Source organism: Cryptomeria japonica, chromosome 10 (genome assembly GCF_030272615.1).
Source record: "Cryptomeria japonica chromosome 10, Sugi_1.0, whole genome shotgun sequence".
NCBI classification, from domain to species: domain Eukaryota; kingdom Viridiplantae; phylum Streptophyta; class Pinopsida; order Cupressales; family Cupressaceae; genus Cryptomeria; species Cryptomeria japonica.
In genome coordinates, this window is record NC_081414.1 from 322,898,932 (window position 1) to 322,914,444 (window position 15,513).

Below are 15,513 nucleotides of genomic sequence, written 5' to 3' on the forward strand. Positions count from 1 at the left end.
GAAAAACTTAGAAATAGGAGGCACACCTGATGCTGCATTCACATTGTTGTTGATGATGTTTTCATTGAATTTGATAGAATCTCTGTTTGGTTTAAACTTTCCAAATGGTTGTTGACTGCTATCACCCTTATCACTCGGAGCCATAGGATGTGATTGTTCCATTTGACTCACAGTCAGTTGATAATTGTGAAGAGTTGCACACAACTGTTGGAAAGAAGTAAACTCAGAAAACAGAAGTTTGTCTCGAATATATTTTTGTAAATTAGAAAGAAAGATTCTTTGAATATCATTGTCAGGCACTGGAAAAGAAATTTGAGCATACAAATGCTTATATCTACCAATGAAATCAGTCACTTTTTCTTTAACACCTTGTTTACAATGCATTAAATCAATCAAAGTAACTTTAGGACTTATATTGTTTTGAAATTGTTGAATGAAAGCATTTGCAAGTTGTTCAAAAGAAGTAATAGAATAAGAAGGCAATGAGCAATACCATTGTAGGGCTCTGTCTCTTAATGTTCTAGTAAATAGTTTCGCAAGCAACCTTTGGTCATAAGCAAAATCGGTACATATTGTTTGAAAATTCTTAACATGTGTTAGAGGATCACCTTTACCATTATAAAGCTCCAAATGCGGGATTTCAACATGTTTAGGAGGGATAGCTCGAACAATGTCAAGAGAAAGTGGACTCGCAACATCAAATGTGGGCACACTAAACTTAGATTGATTCATAGAGGCAATTTGTTGCTGTAAAGAAGAGACAGTTTGTGCAAGATTGTTAATGGTCGCTTCAGTTGAAGAATTCATATTAGATGTGTTAGATTGAGATGGAGGTGTTATGTTATTGAAAGAAGGTAAAGAGTAAGGTGGTGGGACACTATGATAGTTAGTCATAGGAGATGATTGGATAGGAGGAACACTACAAGGAGGAATGGAATGGTTAAATGAATTGCCCCCTTGCGTCATATTCATTTGTGGAGATGTAATAGGAACACTCATTGAAGGAATGAATGAAGAAGTCGGATTGAATGAAGGAAGAGGGTTAATTGAAGAAGAGGGATTGCCCCCATGACTGGTAATCATAGGGGGAATGTCTTGTATAGAGGTAGCCATTATGTTTGATGTAAAGGTAGGTATGCTAGCAATAGAAGTTGTCAAAGGAATAGAATGATTGACTTGAGTGGGAGGTTGTGTATAACCTAAATTTTCGGCACAACTCTTCATAGGCATCACATTCGAATCCACGATGTGTGCAATACCACGCAAAATATCAATTCCATTCTTATCATTTTGAAGCATGTGTTTTAGACCCTCAATTAAAGGAAGAGCTTGACTATCAGGGTATTCTTGAGACATCCATTGTCGAAAATCGTCAAATTGATTATCCAATTTTGAAAGTTGTTCTACAGAAACCTCATGGAGAGCTTCTTCATCATTAGGAGGATTAGAGGAATTACCCATGTCCTCGTTAAAAAGGCTATTCAAATTAGGTTCCATCTCCTCGGTAGTTAAACCTCGGAAAGACTTAATTCTACGGCTTCGTCTAACGGGAATAGTAAAAGTAGGGCTTATTGTTGTAAAACTCATGCACTAGAGAGGGAGAGAAAATTTTGAATTTAGAGGTAGCAAATTTTAGTAAAATCAGCCAATCTTCTAGATTTAAGCTGTTAAATACAATCAGGATAATCTCCCGAAATTTCAGAAAAAATGTCAGGGACCGTGGCGCTCGGAGTGCACACGGTCCTGGCAACTTTTTTCGAAATTTGCAGGGATGAAAGTTATGATGATTTTAAAGCTAATCTGAAAAAATTGAGTGATTTTACGATCTGTAGATAGGCGAAATTAAAGTTGCAATCTCAAAATTGAACCCTACCAAGATTGTCGAAAAATGCAAAATTTGAATTTTGAAAAAGAGAGGGAAACTGAACTTTTAAATTTTATGATTTTAGAGGGAATACCAAAAGCAATGCAAGTTTTGAAATTTGAAAGTTGACTCAATTTCACGCAAGATTCAATTTTGAAAGCGGAAATCAAAGTTGTTGTAATTAAGCGCTTAATTTCAAAAGTCACAAATTGCAAGAATTTGAATAAAGCACTGAAATTTTGAATGAATGCTAACACACTTTTCAGATTTAGGACAGTAAGAACACAATTTTGACACAAAATTTCAATTTCAATGATTTTTGAATGATTAGAAGCCCTAGACCAAGCAATCACAAGGCCAACTTTGACTGTAATTTTGAAAGTGTTATAATTGATAAAATCAGCCAAAATTCTGGATTTTAGCAGAAAAATACAGTAAGATCTAGCTCCCGAAATTTCAGAAAAAATGTCGGAGACGATAGCGCTCGGAGTGCACACGGTCCTCGCAACTTTTTTCCAAATTTTCAGGGATGAAAGATATTGTGATTTTATTGCGGAATCCAAAGTTACAGCTGATTTGGAGATGTTTTGATCAGTGAAATTGTCGGACAAAGGTTGAATCAAGAGGGTTTCAAAAATTAGGGTTTTGACACTTAACCACTTAATTTTCAAAATTAAAGCACAGATATGAATTGATAATTTGTAATAGAAAGGTAGATCTGAAACAAGCATTAACAATTAAATATTTCACAAGTTCAATTACTAAAAAGAAATTTTAGGGTTTTTATGCAATCACCTCTAAAATTTGCAAAAGATCAAACATGGAAATGTAATCAAGGAATCAAATTTTCAGATCTAACCATGAATAATCAGAAAGGATGTTCACGTCGGGTTCACCAAAATGTAAAGCGGAAAATCGATCGAACCCTAGTTGCTCTCCCCTCTTCTAACTCCAAGGAGAGAGAAGGGAGGTTGCTAGGGTTGATGGTTTTCACTTAGGGGAGACTTTACATTCAAAAGAGGGGTTGAAACCCACAACATCCAATCCCACACAATGCAAGATTGGATTCTAAATGAGTTTCAAGGGTTAAGACAACAAGGCTACCCTCTTTTGTAAAGAATGTGCATAGAATGATTAAGCTAGGAATGCATGGAAAGTGAGAAAGATTCGCTTATAAACTGAGATAGGGATATAGGATGAAGTTGCGGACCTAGAATTAGCAATAAAATGTTGATACGGCGCTATCCTGCAAATTTGAGCAAAAGTTGATGGGACGATGGCGCCCGGCGTGCACACGGTCCTCCGAAAAATCCGCGAAACGAAGGGGGATCTGTTTGTCTCTGCACAAGGATTCCAGATCTTCAATTTCAGCCGCATACCTGCAACCTACACATAGAAAAGTGAAGACGATTGGGGGGTTAGGGATTAGGGGTTTTCCTTTAGGTCAAACCCCGGTTTTGGAATTAACCAAGAAATGAGAAATTGCTGTAAATGTAAATGATTGTAATGTAAAACAAGTACTAATACCTTGTTGTAAGGATGTTTGTATCCTTATGTGCGAAGGTATAGATGTTGTTGTATGTTGTATGTTGTATGTTGTAGTATGTGATCTCCTCTTCAATGGTTGAACCCTTATCTTGAATGCAACACTTAGCCTTGAATGGAGACTTAGAATGATCAATTGCTTGAAGGAATGTTTGAATGCTTGAATGCTTGAATGCTTGAGTATCGTTTCCACATATGTTCACCTATGTCCTCCTTCTACCCAAATGGGAGAGGAAAATGTAGTTTATATACTTGTCAATTAGGGTTAAAAGACTGATTTTCGCGACCTTAGGCTGACCAAGAAATGTTAATTTCCAATTTGCAAACAAAAAGACCCGAAGTCCCATAGGAGACCGGGCCCAAAATAGGGCCAGGGACCAGGGCACTGGGCGCCATGGTCCTGGGCGCCCAGGGGCACCCTGGTCCTGAAGGACCAGGGAGCTGGGCGCTCTGGTCCCACCTCCCGAGACAACAAGGTGCAAAGGAGGTTCAGGCCAGGGTGCTTGAAAAATGCAGTTTTTGGTGTCGTGGACAAGTTTCGGGGTCTCCATTCAGGTTTCGTGTTGCGTCACCATCGTGAAGACCGAAATGCAGTCGAAATTGCAAGTGTCACAATTTTAGGACGCTACAGTAGGTTTCTAATCGGCTTCTTTCCTTGTGTTTTTTGCAAGCAATGATTCATGTTGTATGATTTTTTTAAGTCTTCATCTTTTACCTTTGAGAAGCAACATTGTTTTTTTTTTGAGCTTTTTTTCACATGCACCATTTCATTGAGGGTGTCCTTTTTTAGAGGCTTAGCAAATGTTTGGCATTGGGCTTTTATTTAGGAGCTTATATTTTTGGCATTGGCAATGAACCATTTTTTGTTCAATATTGATCATTTTTGGCTATATCCCTCGTTGGCCTATTGTGCCCTCAATTTGTCTAAGGAATGTTGTTATTTCTTTTTACCACTATTTGAAATTTTTAGAGCATCCTTTTCATGCACTATTCTGGTTGTAGACACACCGAGATAAAGGGTCGCTATGTGTATGGTTTTTGAGGATTTTACATATTTTGATGTGCCTTATTTTCTACATGCACTATATCATAAAGTGCCATGAGGGTTTGAGTACTGTCTTTTTTTTCCATCACTCTTTTTTCTGGTGAGTGTCTCTCCATACCAACATCAAATCCTAGTGATTCTTTTCCCATGCATGTGTGCATCTGTTGCATACCCTTTTTCATTTGTAGGTACTTTCTTGAGCACATTCAGATTCTCCTCCATGCACTTCATGGTGACATAGTCTTAGTGGATCTGTCATGCCTCTCCCTTGTCACCATTATGGGGGCTTTCTATGTTCATGCTAATACTTCCTTGGTTTCATCTTGGAGGTGACCATCCATCTTTTATTGATCAATGTTCTTTAGACTACTAGCACTTGTATTTTCAACTATAAATTTTTTCTTGTCTAGTTGAGTAGTGTAATTGGGGTCACTCGTGCAGATTCATGTGCCATCTGTATCTTCGACTGACAAATGTTTTGCATTTGTTTGCCATCTGATTGTTTGAGTAGTGTCATTGGGGGAACTGATGTAGATTGTTGTCTTCTTGATCTTGATCATCATCTTGGTTTTAGAGGAGGTTTTTTATTCAACACTATAGTAGTTATGATATTGCTATCAGGGTTCAACTGTGTAGTTTTTGAGTCAAACTCATTGACCCATGTTTCATGGGTCAATGAGTTTGACTCAAAATGGGTCAATGAGTTTGATTCAAAAACTACACAGTTGAACCCTAATAGCAATATCATAGTTTGACTTGCTATGGAAAATACCTCCTACTTATCAACTATAGTAGTTATCAATTCAAGGATGTTCTTCATGTTCTTATTCTTTTCGGACATTATTTTCTTGGAGACTTCTTAGTCCATTTCTTTTTCAATAGTTCATGTTTCTTTCCATGCATTGCATCTCTCGCTTTTGCAAATGGGTTTTCTTCCATGTGGTTTTTCTCCTTTTTGCCACTTAGAAAAAATTCATTCATTTGTACATGGGTACCTAATCAGGGCTTTTGTTGCTGAGACCCATTTTTGCATTCATGCATTTAGAGTTTTTCCAATCACCCTAAGTTTCACTTAAGGGGGTGTGTTAGAACATATTTAACTATTGGTTATTTTATCACAACTAGTTATTCTTTTTCTTTCTTTTTTGCTTGAGTTCACTTAGGAGTGCTTATTTTAGTTGTGCACCTAGTTTAGCTAGAGTTGAACTTTATTTTATCTCCTTATGCTTGCACTTTATTTCTCCTAAATTTAGCTTTGTGCTTTCTTTAACCACACTAGTGTACATTGTATATTCATTCAATCATTAGATAATCAATATGATTTATCTTTCTGGATCAATCATTTTTTGACCTCCATAGTTATTTTCTTATCTCTTGTTTTGTTACAGGTGCTTGACTACAGGTGATCTTTGGGAGCTATGGGGTTGAGCAATCAACTCTAATAGATATTAACATGTTTGAATATTTTTTAAATCTAGACTATTCCTTTCTAAACTCATTTTACACATCCTTTGAAGAAAATTTAGAATGTGAATATTTTACAATATAAATAATCTTGAACATACTAAGACAATGTATGATATATTTACATTACAGACATTAAAGTTCACGTTCGTTCTAGGCATTGAGACTTCATTAATTTTTATTTAATGAAAATTAATTCCATCTACAATCATTCCTATTAATTAATTTAAATCCTCAATTTTTTCATTGCATACCTAGGTTCATATATACAATTTATTGAATTGAATAAGATAAATTTTGTGCTTTATGAACTTTAGAACTCTTAAATTTAAAGCTAGCATTGACCTAACCCTTTTCTTTAATCATTGTGTGTCAACTAAAAGTGTGAAATGTTTCACTTAACATAATAGAAGTTGTATTTGCGAATTAAGTCTAATTCGTTTCAAATCATTAGATGAGAGCAACTAGAATTAAAAAAGGAGAGAATCATACTACATCGCATGCTTGCACCAACATCTAGGATATTCTCTAGATCACTACTTGCTTTCAATATTTCCAAAAGTAACTAAACTCGATTTTCTAAGAGTTTGACCAAAGGGAAAGCCATCTTTATCTAGGAAACTCCAATAATACAATTGAAAACATATAATTTGAACAAATACAAAAAAAGGTATCAAAGTTTAACATATATAATATACATACATGAAAATTTACATTTATTAAAAAATGTCAAATTTACATACATATAATTTTTACTTTTATTTTGGTTCTTCCCATAATATATTGGTTAAGTGATATTGATGTTGTGACCACCAAGATTCAAACTCCCATTGAAGTCCCTTGAATCAAAAAACTATTACATCCAATATTTTTTTTTTTTTAAATGTACTTTCTACATTCATTTAAATCTTAAAATAATAAATTATGTTAAGATTGTATGTTAGAGAGACTTTATTCCGTCCAACAAAATTATATTGATATGAGATCAGTTACTGAAAAAGAAAACAAGTTGAGGGTGATTTGAATGGACCGTGGTATCATTCTCGTCACTTTTTCAAAACATACAAATGATCTCGCTAATCACAAACAGACGCAATCAAGATCATCCGTGGAGAACTCGTTCAAAAGAGTTGCTCTTATTGTCATAACTCCGACAGCTACACGTAAAGACATATTACTGAAATATTGCACTAAAAGGGGCATTGCATAGATTATTCATAATTATGGGACAGATTGGGCTGATGGGTAGGCGTAACATGACAGAAGGATTACAGGGAGGTAGATAACGATTGTTCCGAGTTTTCTGAAGACTGGATTGATGGGTGTTCGTAAGAATACGCAGCAGTGGGATTGCGAACATTGCAGCTTCTGCGAATCTGGCCTCTATTTCCAGTCAAAACGTTGAGCTGTCCCATCTTGATCATCGACGCAACAAAGTTGTCGAAGAACAAATTCTGGTCAACTGCAAAGCTTTTCACAATGTCACGAGTTCTGGGGTCAGTGTAAAGCGTCTGGTCAGAGGTGAAAAGAGTTTGCTTGTTCATCAGATCCACATAGTACTTGTTGTCGAATGCGTTTGGAGACCTCAGATCCAAGTCGGTAAAGTTGTCTGTATCGCTTTTCGGGCAAGTTTTTTTCAGGTCGTTGGCGAAGTTTCTCTCCAAAGTGGAATCCTGAGCTGGGTACAGACGGCTAGTGAAAGACGAGCAGTGCCCAATACCAATGGTGTGTCCTCCTGTATCATCATTTAATGTACATAACAAACGTTATAGTAGGTCATAAAAATTAGTAGTTTCTGAAAATTTGTAATTACATGTTTAAATGTATGACCTGATAGCGCCACAAGGTCCTTCAAATCCAGCCCCAGCTTGCTTAAAACACTCATCAGTCCCGTAACATTTGATGTTGGAGGAGGTAAGCTGTCAAGAGTTGCTTGTTGGGTTGCAAAGTTCAACCCGTCTTTTCTACCCAACGGTACAGGATAAAAGGGTCCTCCAGCCTAAGTCTCACATGGGATTATTAGTGCAATTAAATAACCTCAGCGGAATAAGGATTTGTACACTGAGCAGGAATTGTATTATGGAAAGAAAAAGAAGCTAACCTTGGTGACGGAGTCACGAGCGGCAAGAGCTAAAATGTCTGAGCAGGAGACAGTTCCCTTGCAGGAAGATTCCGCCCTCTTTTTGATGTCATTGATAATGGCAAATGCTTGGGCCCTCAGGGTTAAGTTTGGTATAGCATCCTTCTCGCTTGGCCCACTGGCTGATCCGTCTAATAATACGGATGCATCGCAACCCTGTCATAAAACCGGTCCATCACAAACTATTTTTGTACCAAAAATAAAGAGTAGAATTAAAACATAAAAATAGAGCAGTATAGGTACCTGCACAAAACAATCATGGAAATGAAGTCTCAGCAATCCGGCTGCCTGGGTGATATCTTTCTTCAAATAAAATTCGATGCGCTCCTTCACAATCGACTCCAAGTTGGGGCAGCTTCTACCGTAGAACGTCCAGGACAGCCCATTCACCGGCTGTGGTAGATCAGCCAGCTCCTTCACAGAGAAAGCGCCGCTAGAGTGCATAAAAATGCACATGAATATGGCAGATATTACTGTAATTCCCATTTTTGCTACAGTTCTACACCACTCTATGTGAGTTACTTCTCGTGCCCTTACAGAATAATTGCTAGGATGCCAGAGGCTACACGGAATGACATAGTCGGACGATCATTTTATAACATTTTTGGTAAGTATAGTGGGTAGTTAGAGGGGAACGCATTCAACAGTGCTGACTGGGTCATGTGAGGAGTTCGATGAAACACTATGTACCGTATTGCTATGGTGCCATAATGAATGTTATTTAATGTTCAAAGAAAGTAGCCGTCGGTACGACTAGTCAAGGATGCCGTATCATGGCAGGGAGTTGGTAAGAGGAAAATGGATAGAATGGGCAGTTCCGACAAACTTTTGCAGAGCACAAGGAAATGTTTAAGAAATCTAAAAGTTGAAGAAAACAATAAATAGGGGGGTTTCTAATCTTATAGCAATATAAAAATATCAAATAAATGTTTAAAAAGATCTGAATTATTATTTAATCTAAAATGTGTCATTAATATATAAAAATGAGTATAATTAGTTATCATCTTATACAAAAGTACAAATAATAGCAGTCAAAACTTAGGTGCATATAGTACATAAGTTAATCTAATTTAGTACAAATAAAAATTACATTGTTGAGTATTATGCTACTAAAATAAAATATTATGCACATGTCTTCACATTTAATAATTTAAGTTGATGCAGTCTTCTGATTTTATTTTATAAATACATCAAACATGATTATTATATTAAACACAATTGAAACTTTAAAATGTACACAAGTGTACAAATTCTCATCCTAATCCAAATAGAGAGAAAATGTCATGTACAATTTCTAATCCAAATACACGTGAATATCACTATGAAAACAACAAAGTTTTAGTGTTGTGAAAGTAGTTTCTTTATGTGACCTATGCTCTACAATGTCTTGGGAATGAAATAATAGCATGTTTCAAAGAACAAAATAAAAGCAAGCACTATGATATTGTGCATAACATACATATTTTATTCCTCTTTTGTGCATATTATTTAATGACAAGTTTTCTCAGTTGATGCGTGTTTTCTCCATTATGTATTGTTTCAAATCTTAAACATGCTTTTTTGTTTCAATTATGCATTTATAAATGTTTTAGATCTTTGAAACTGGTGTCTATATTTGTCTTTTTGCACATGTCTATGTATATTGATAGCAATTCTAGATGCCAGACTTGCTTGCATAGCGCATTGAAAAGGTTATAACAACTTAATCTAATAGGTGGTAACTATATCTATAATACCTATCCTAGATCTATAATATCTATCCTAGTATATGTATTATTTAGAGACACGCTACAAAATTGAGGGGTATAAAGAAGGCTAACTTATATTAACTTCTATGAGATAGTATATGGCAAAGCATTAGGCTATAGTGGCACGTTAATCATAAGCATAGTTGTATGCTCTAGTACATTCATATTTGAACACCCACTAATATTTAATAGGCATGCATGTTTTAAGATTATTGATTGACCCTATATGAAAGAATAATTAGCATTCCCAATAGAGGTTTCAGCTCCAAGGATATGCAAGGTGTTCTAAAAGTATATCAAAATCACTATTAGTTTTCCAACGTACCAAAATAGTAATGATGTAGATATATTAGAAATGATGAAATTTATGTTTATATGCATAGTTCCCTAGTTTAGTTGAGTAGTAAGAATTTCCTTGATCAAGAGCATAAATTCCTTATTTAAAAAAGATGATCAAGTGGAAGAAGAGGGCATACAACCAATGACCAAGTATTGTTCTTAACCAACAAGCACTTATAGAGGATATTTATGAAGTGGTTTGATGTTTTCAATCATTTTGATGGTAAAAGTAGATGATTCAAATAAAACATACTTGTAGCATCATAAATTATATCTGCATACAATTTCATCCTCACCTAGACCTCACCTTGCTGCTTCATTTGTTGATGCCCAATGACTATTTTAATTTTTCTCACACCACCCTACAAGCTTACATTTTCACCATCTCTCCTATCTTTTCCCAGAAGCTAAGTCCTGATTCTTAGGACCAGGGCACCACAATGCCTTGGTCCTCTCAATTAGGACCCAAATTTGGCCGTCACAATGGTCAAATCAAGTGAGTGGGAAATTAGATACACTTTGAAAATTGAAAAAGTTTTTGGGCAATCAGATATAAAAGTTGGTCTATCGAGGCTCTCATTTGCGACCTAAGCTTTCTAATAATCTCAATCGTACTCTAGAAAATTCAATTCAAGTGAGCAAGAAATCAAGCATTGAAGAAGAAGTGAAGTCAATTTCAAGCATTTAAGATGGCATCCATGATCAACCTTCAATGAAGAAATTCTACATGACATCCTAGGACCCTTGTGTGAGGATTTAAGCAAGCTTCATCAAGGTATACATTAAAATTACAAGAATTTAATTGCTAAATCTAGCCTTTCCCAAAAAAGAAATCATCTTGCTTAAATTTCCATTAGAATTAATATTTCAATTTCAAGTTTGCTTCCTAAACTAGGGTTTGACCCAAGGAAAACACCTATCCACAATATTTTTCTCTCTTTCTATGTGAAGGGAATCGACTCAGGAGCTGTAATTAGAGATTCTAATAGAGTTGACAATGACAAATAGGTTCAATTTTTGACAAAGCCAAAAGTGGATGATCGGGGCAATCCACTTTCTCAATCCTAAGAATTTTGGCCAAGATTTTGAAAGTGAGTCTATTATGTCTCCTTGATCTAGAATAAATCCTATGTGTTTGCCTTAGAGTTAAAGGACTTAGGTAACCCACCTTGCCGGTCCTCAAGAATCAACCTGAACTTTTAGGAATTCTTTTTATTCTCTTCTTCTACTCAGATTCATGTCTATGGCTTTGTCTAATACTTGTTCCAATATGTTATTTTTATTTCATCCCAATTATCCATTGCTCCATCCTAAACACTAAATTTTAAATCCAAATTTCAACTCAAAATTGGGGACAACAAATTGGTTAATTTGATTAGTATTCTTAGCTGATATTTTCCCAATTAAATTATGGCTAGACCTATTGGATTTACCCTCCTCTTTTAATGTAATGACCTCTTAGGTAACATTAGTGGTTTTGTTATCTTAATTGGTGAAACCCTAACTTCTAGCACCACAACATTTTGGTGAACTTGATGTGCTTCATGCTTATTTCTGATTCATTGTCTTAGATCTGATTTGTATGCTCTTAAATATTGTTATTTGCACTCATAGATCATATATGAAATTGGCTTACATTAATTTAGAGGTTCATTTTATAATAATCCTAATTTATTCTTCTAAAATTGACTTGTGTGTTATATAATTGATCAAATGTATTTTCAGATCTAATTTTTATGACATGTTATGTTCGTATTTAGATACATCTAGTGTTCAAATTCATAATTCACATTATTTAATTCATTGGCTTATCAATCATTTTACAAATTAATTTCATTTCTTAAATCATTAATTTTCAATCTTTGCCTTTAATTTTCCCCTTTGTTCATGTTGTTACCCTTAGTCCTAAATACAATATTCCAGTGAGAAGAGGTTATAGACTTAGGATTTCCCAAGGTTTAAATACTAAGGATAAGGAGCCTCAATTGGATAACTTATTCCATGTGAATGTTGGTACTTCCTCTCACATATCTCCATTCTCCTCATACTTCTCATGATGTGGATGAATCACTAACTAGGGTTACTATTGACCAATTAGAGAAGATTGATAATAAGTTTGAGAATCTTCAACAATGGATGGGTCAATAATACCCAGATAGTGAGGAAATCCCCTTGATTGAAGGATTGAAAATAATGGTGCAAAGTGATAAGATAGGTGTAGATTTGTTGTGTGGCCTTGCTCATATTGTTGATACTAATATTATGTTAATCAAAAGTTGTGTTGAAGTCCTTGGCTACTCTCAACCTCCTAGCCAAGTTAATCATTCCATTTCTATGCATACATTCTTACCTAGTGTGAATACATTCACATATTCTATCTTGACTACTTCCACACAAAATATTAATCCTACACATATTAGTCATGGGTAAAATCCTATTAATCAAAATTCTTATAGACCTCCTTTTGTGAGTCTTCCATTTGTTTCACAATCATCTCCCATACCAACATATCATAATATTCACCCTCCTTATTCTCAACCCCCACCTTCCTACAATAATATCACTCCTCCATCACAATCCAATATGTCCAATTTCAATCCATCTATTGAAAAAAATATCAGTAACCTATCTTAAATTGTTACATCCTCACAACACCAGTTGGCTTGCATAACTCAATCTAAATTTAATGTTCCCACGTTTGATGTGGTGAGACCTTGTTCGATGGCATTGTCCATGTAGTTCCTCCTAAGCATATGGAAATTCCTCAATTTGATTTATACAATGGAAAAGGTGATCCCTTGACTCATGTGAAGACATTTCAAAACTTGTGTAGTGATTTCTGTCATGATCAAAGACTCATGGAATAAATATTTTCTCAAACCTTCAGAGATAAAGTCTTGTAATGGTTTTGTTCATCTCCTTATTCCATTACTTCTTTTGAAACAAATACCTAATGATTTCATTCATCATTTCAAAATACCATTTTTCCTAAGATTACTTGGACTGATTTGATTCATTATAAACAAGGAGTTAAAAAAAAGTGATCTATGTTATTAATTTATAGATATAAACATTTGCATTCACAAATTGTTTATCATGTGTCTGATCATGATGTTTTTTTAATTTTTACTGCCAATTTAAAAAATGATATTGGAGATAAGCTTCTATTTTTTGAGTTTACTTCTTTTATGAAATTGTGCATAGTGCTTCATAATTATCAGCTTCAAGTGAGTCATTTTGAATCATCCTTTTCAATGGATCTAGTTGACAAGAATAAGAGTGCTAAACAATTATTTATGAAGTTCAAGAAAAATAAAGGTTTCATCAAGAATAATGGTAGCATTAACACTTAAGTGGTAGCCACAACATTAGGTGTTTCCCCTTTATTCAAATACTTTAGAAAATAGTTAACTACTCTTTTTGAGTCTTTACATAGTATAATGTTGTGGTTGATGAATGCTAATGTGTTTTAACTTCCTCTCATCAAGAAAATTCACTATTTGGAAGACTATTAAGGAGAATTTATCTTCTTTTTCATGAATTAAGAAGCTATATTATCCTAATTCTAGATGTTGAACATTCGAATCAATCTCCCATATATATGGGTTACCTCCTCTAAGTCTTCTATAACCAAACAATTCTTGTCCAAAATTCTTCCAAGTAGGTTTTCCTCCTTCCTAATTAACATAGTAAAAAATAAACTTCCCATTTAAGCTAACCAAAAGCTATCTTAAGAGGCTTAGGTAATTAACTGAAGAAGGAACCACTTCCTTCTCCTACACCTCCTCCTAAAACATGGTTTCCTTTCCATTCCTTACAAGCTTCCTTATTCCTTCTCTAACAATATTTTTGGCCTTTAATAACTTGTTTCAAATAGAAGAACCATAAGACAAATCAACATTGGTAAGGAAGTAACTAGGATGCCCACTACTAAAATATTTTCTTTTATGATATTTAGCCAATCTTTGGTCCTGTCAACAATATTCCAACTAATTTTGTCCAAAAGGGCTTTGTTAAATAATTTAATCTTTCTTATCACAAGGCCCCCAAACTTCTTAGATAGGTGCTCCTTATCCCAATTTGCAAGTATAAAGGCTTCACCAAAGATGATGGTGTCATCCACAAACTATTGATGAGAGGATAGGGCCAAGGATGAGGCAACTTTAACCCCTTTTAGCAATTTGAGATGAAGGTATTTCAAAATATGTATTCCCAACACTTCCACAATAATTATGAAAAGATAAGGGGATATAGGGTCACCTTGTTTGAGACCTATGTCACAAGATAAGTACTTAAACACTAGGAGAACCATTGACCAACACAAAATAGGAGGGGGTAGATATACATTCTATCAAAATTCTCAAAAATATTCCTTTGACTCCATTTTTTAAGCACCTCAATTAAGAAAGGCCAAGAAGTTGTATCATATGCCTTGGAGATATCAAGTTTTAACATCATACTAGATTTTTTTATTTAGTTTTGATTAATGAATTAATTCATCTGTAGTTAGGGTTGCATAAAAAATATGCCTTCCTTTCACAAATCCTTTTTGATTATATGAGATCATCTTATCAAGAACAAGTTTAATATTGTTCACCAACAACTCAGAGATAATCTTGTATAAAGTATTAAACAAGATTATAGATCTATAGTCATCCATAGAAGTGGTATTATAAAATTTTAGGATTAAAGCAATAAAAGAAGAGTTCACTTACTTCAGAAATTTACCTCGTCAAGAAAAATACCAAACAATATTATAAAGATTAGTAGGTAGCACATCCCAATACTCCAAAAAGAAAGAAGGTGGGAATCCATCCGGTCTACAAGATTTATAAGATCCAAAGGAAAAAACCATATCTTTCAGTTCCTAAATAGAAATAGGTTTCTCCAAGTTGTTTAGATCTTTGGTACTTATTATCTTTGTGATTACCTCTAGAAGATCAACAAAATTCATCAATGGATACACATTCATATTGTAGAAGTCAGCAAAGAAAGAAACAACAACCTCAACAATCTCCTTCTTGTATAAGACCACTAGACAATCATCCTTTTAGAGACTTCAAATTTCATTCCTCCTCCTACGCTTCATAGTGGATTGGTGATTTTGTTTGTAGTTTGTCACCCTTAGTTAACCATTGCACTTGTGAATTTTGTTTCTATAAAACCTCCCATTCTTTTGCCAATTTTGACCATTGGATCCTTATCTCTTGTTCCTCATTATACAATTCTAGATACTGCCTTCATAGTATCTATTTTTTGATTCCTCACAACCACCTAGCTAGGGTCATTCTAAGGTTTCAAACTTGTTCTCTTAGTAGGTTGAATCCTTCTAAAAGGATATCTTCTAAAATCCAAACTCAGATGACCA

General features: G+C 34.7%; 1 protein-coding gene across 1 annotated transcript; it reads right to left on the reverse strand.

The window, feature by feature from the left end:
• Nucleotides 1-6,939: 6,939 nt before the first annotated feature.
• Nucleotides 6,940-8,604, reverse strand: LOC131076110 (peroxidase 12). The gene is made up of 4 exons (XM_058013159.2): nt 8,302-8,604; nt 8,020-8,214; nt 7,749-7,917; nt 6,940-7,653 (listed from the first exon to the last, which is right to left on the reverse strand). Exons 1-4 carry the CDS (start codon nt 8,542-8,544, stop codon nt 7,187-7,189), a joined length of 1,074 nt encoding a protein of 357 aa, XP_057869142.2. The 5' UTR covers nt 8,545-8,604; the 3' UTR covers nt 6,940-7,186.
• Nucleotides 8,605-15,513: the final 6,909 nt, after the last annotated feature.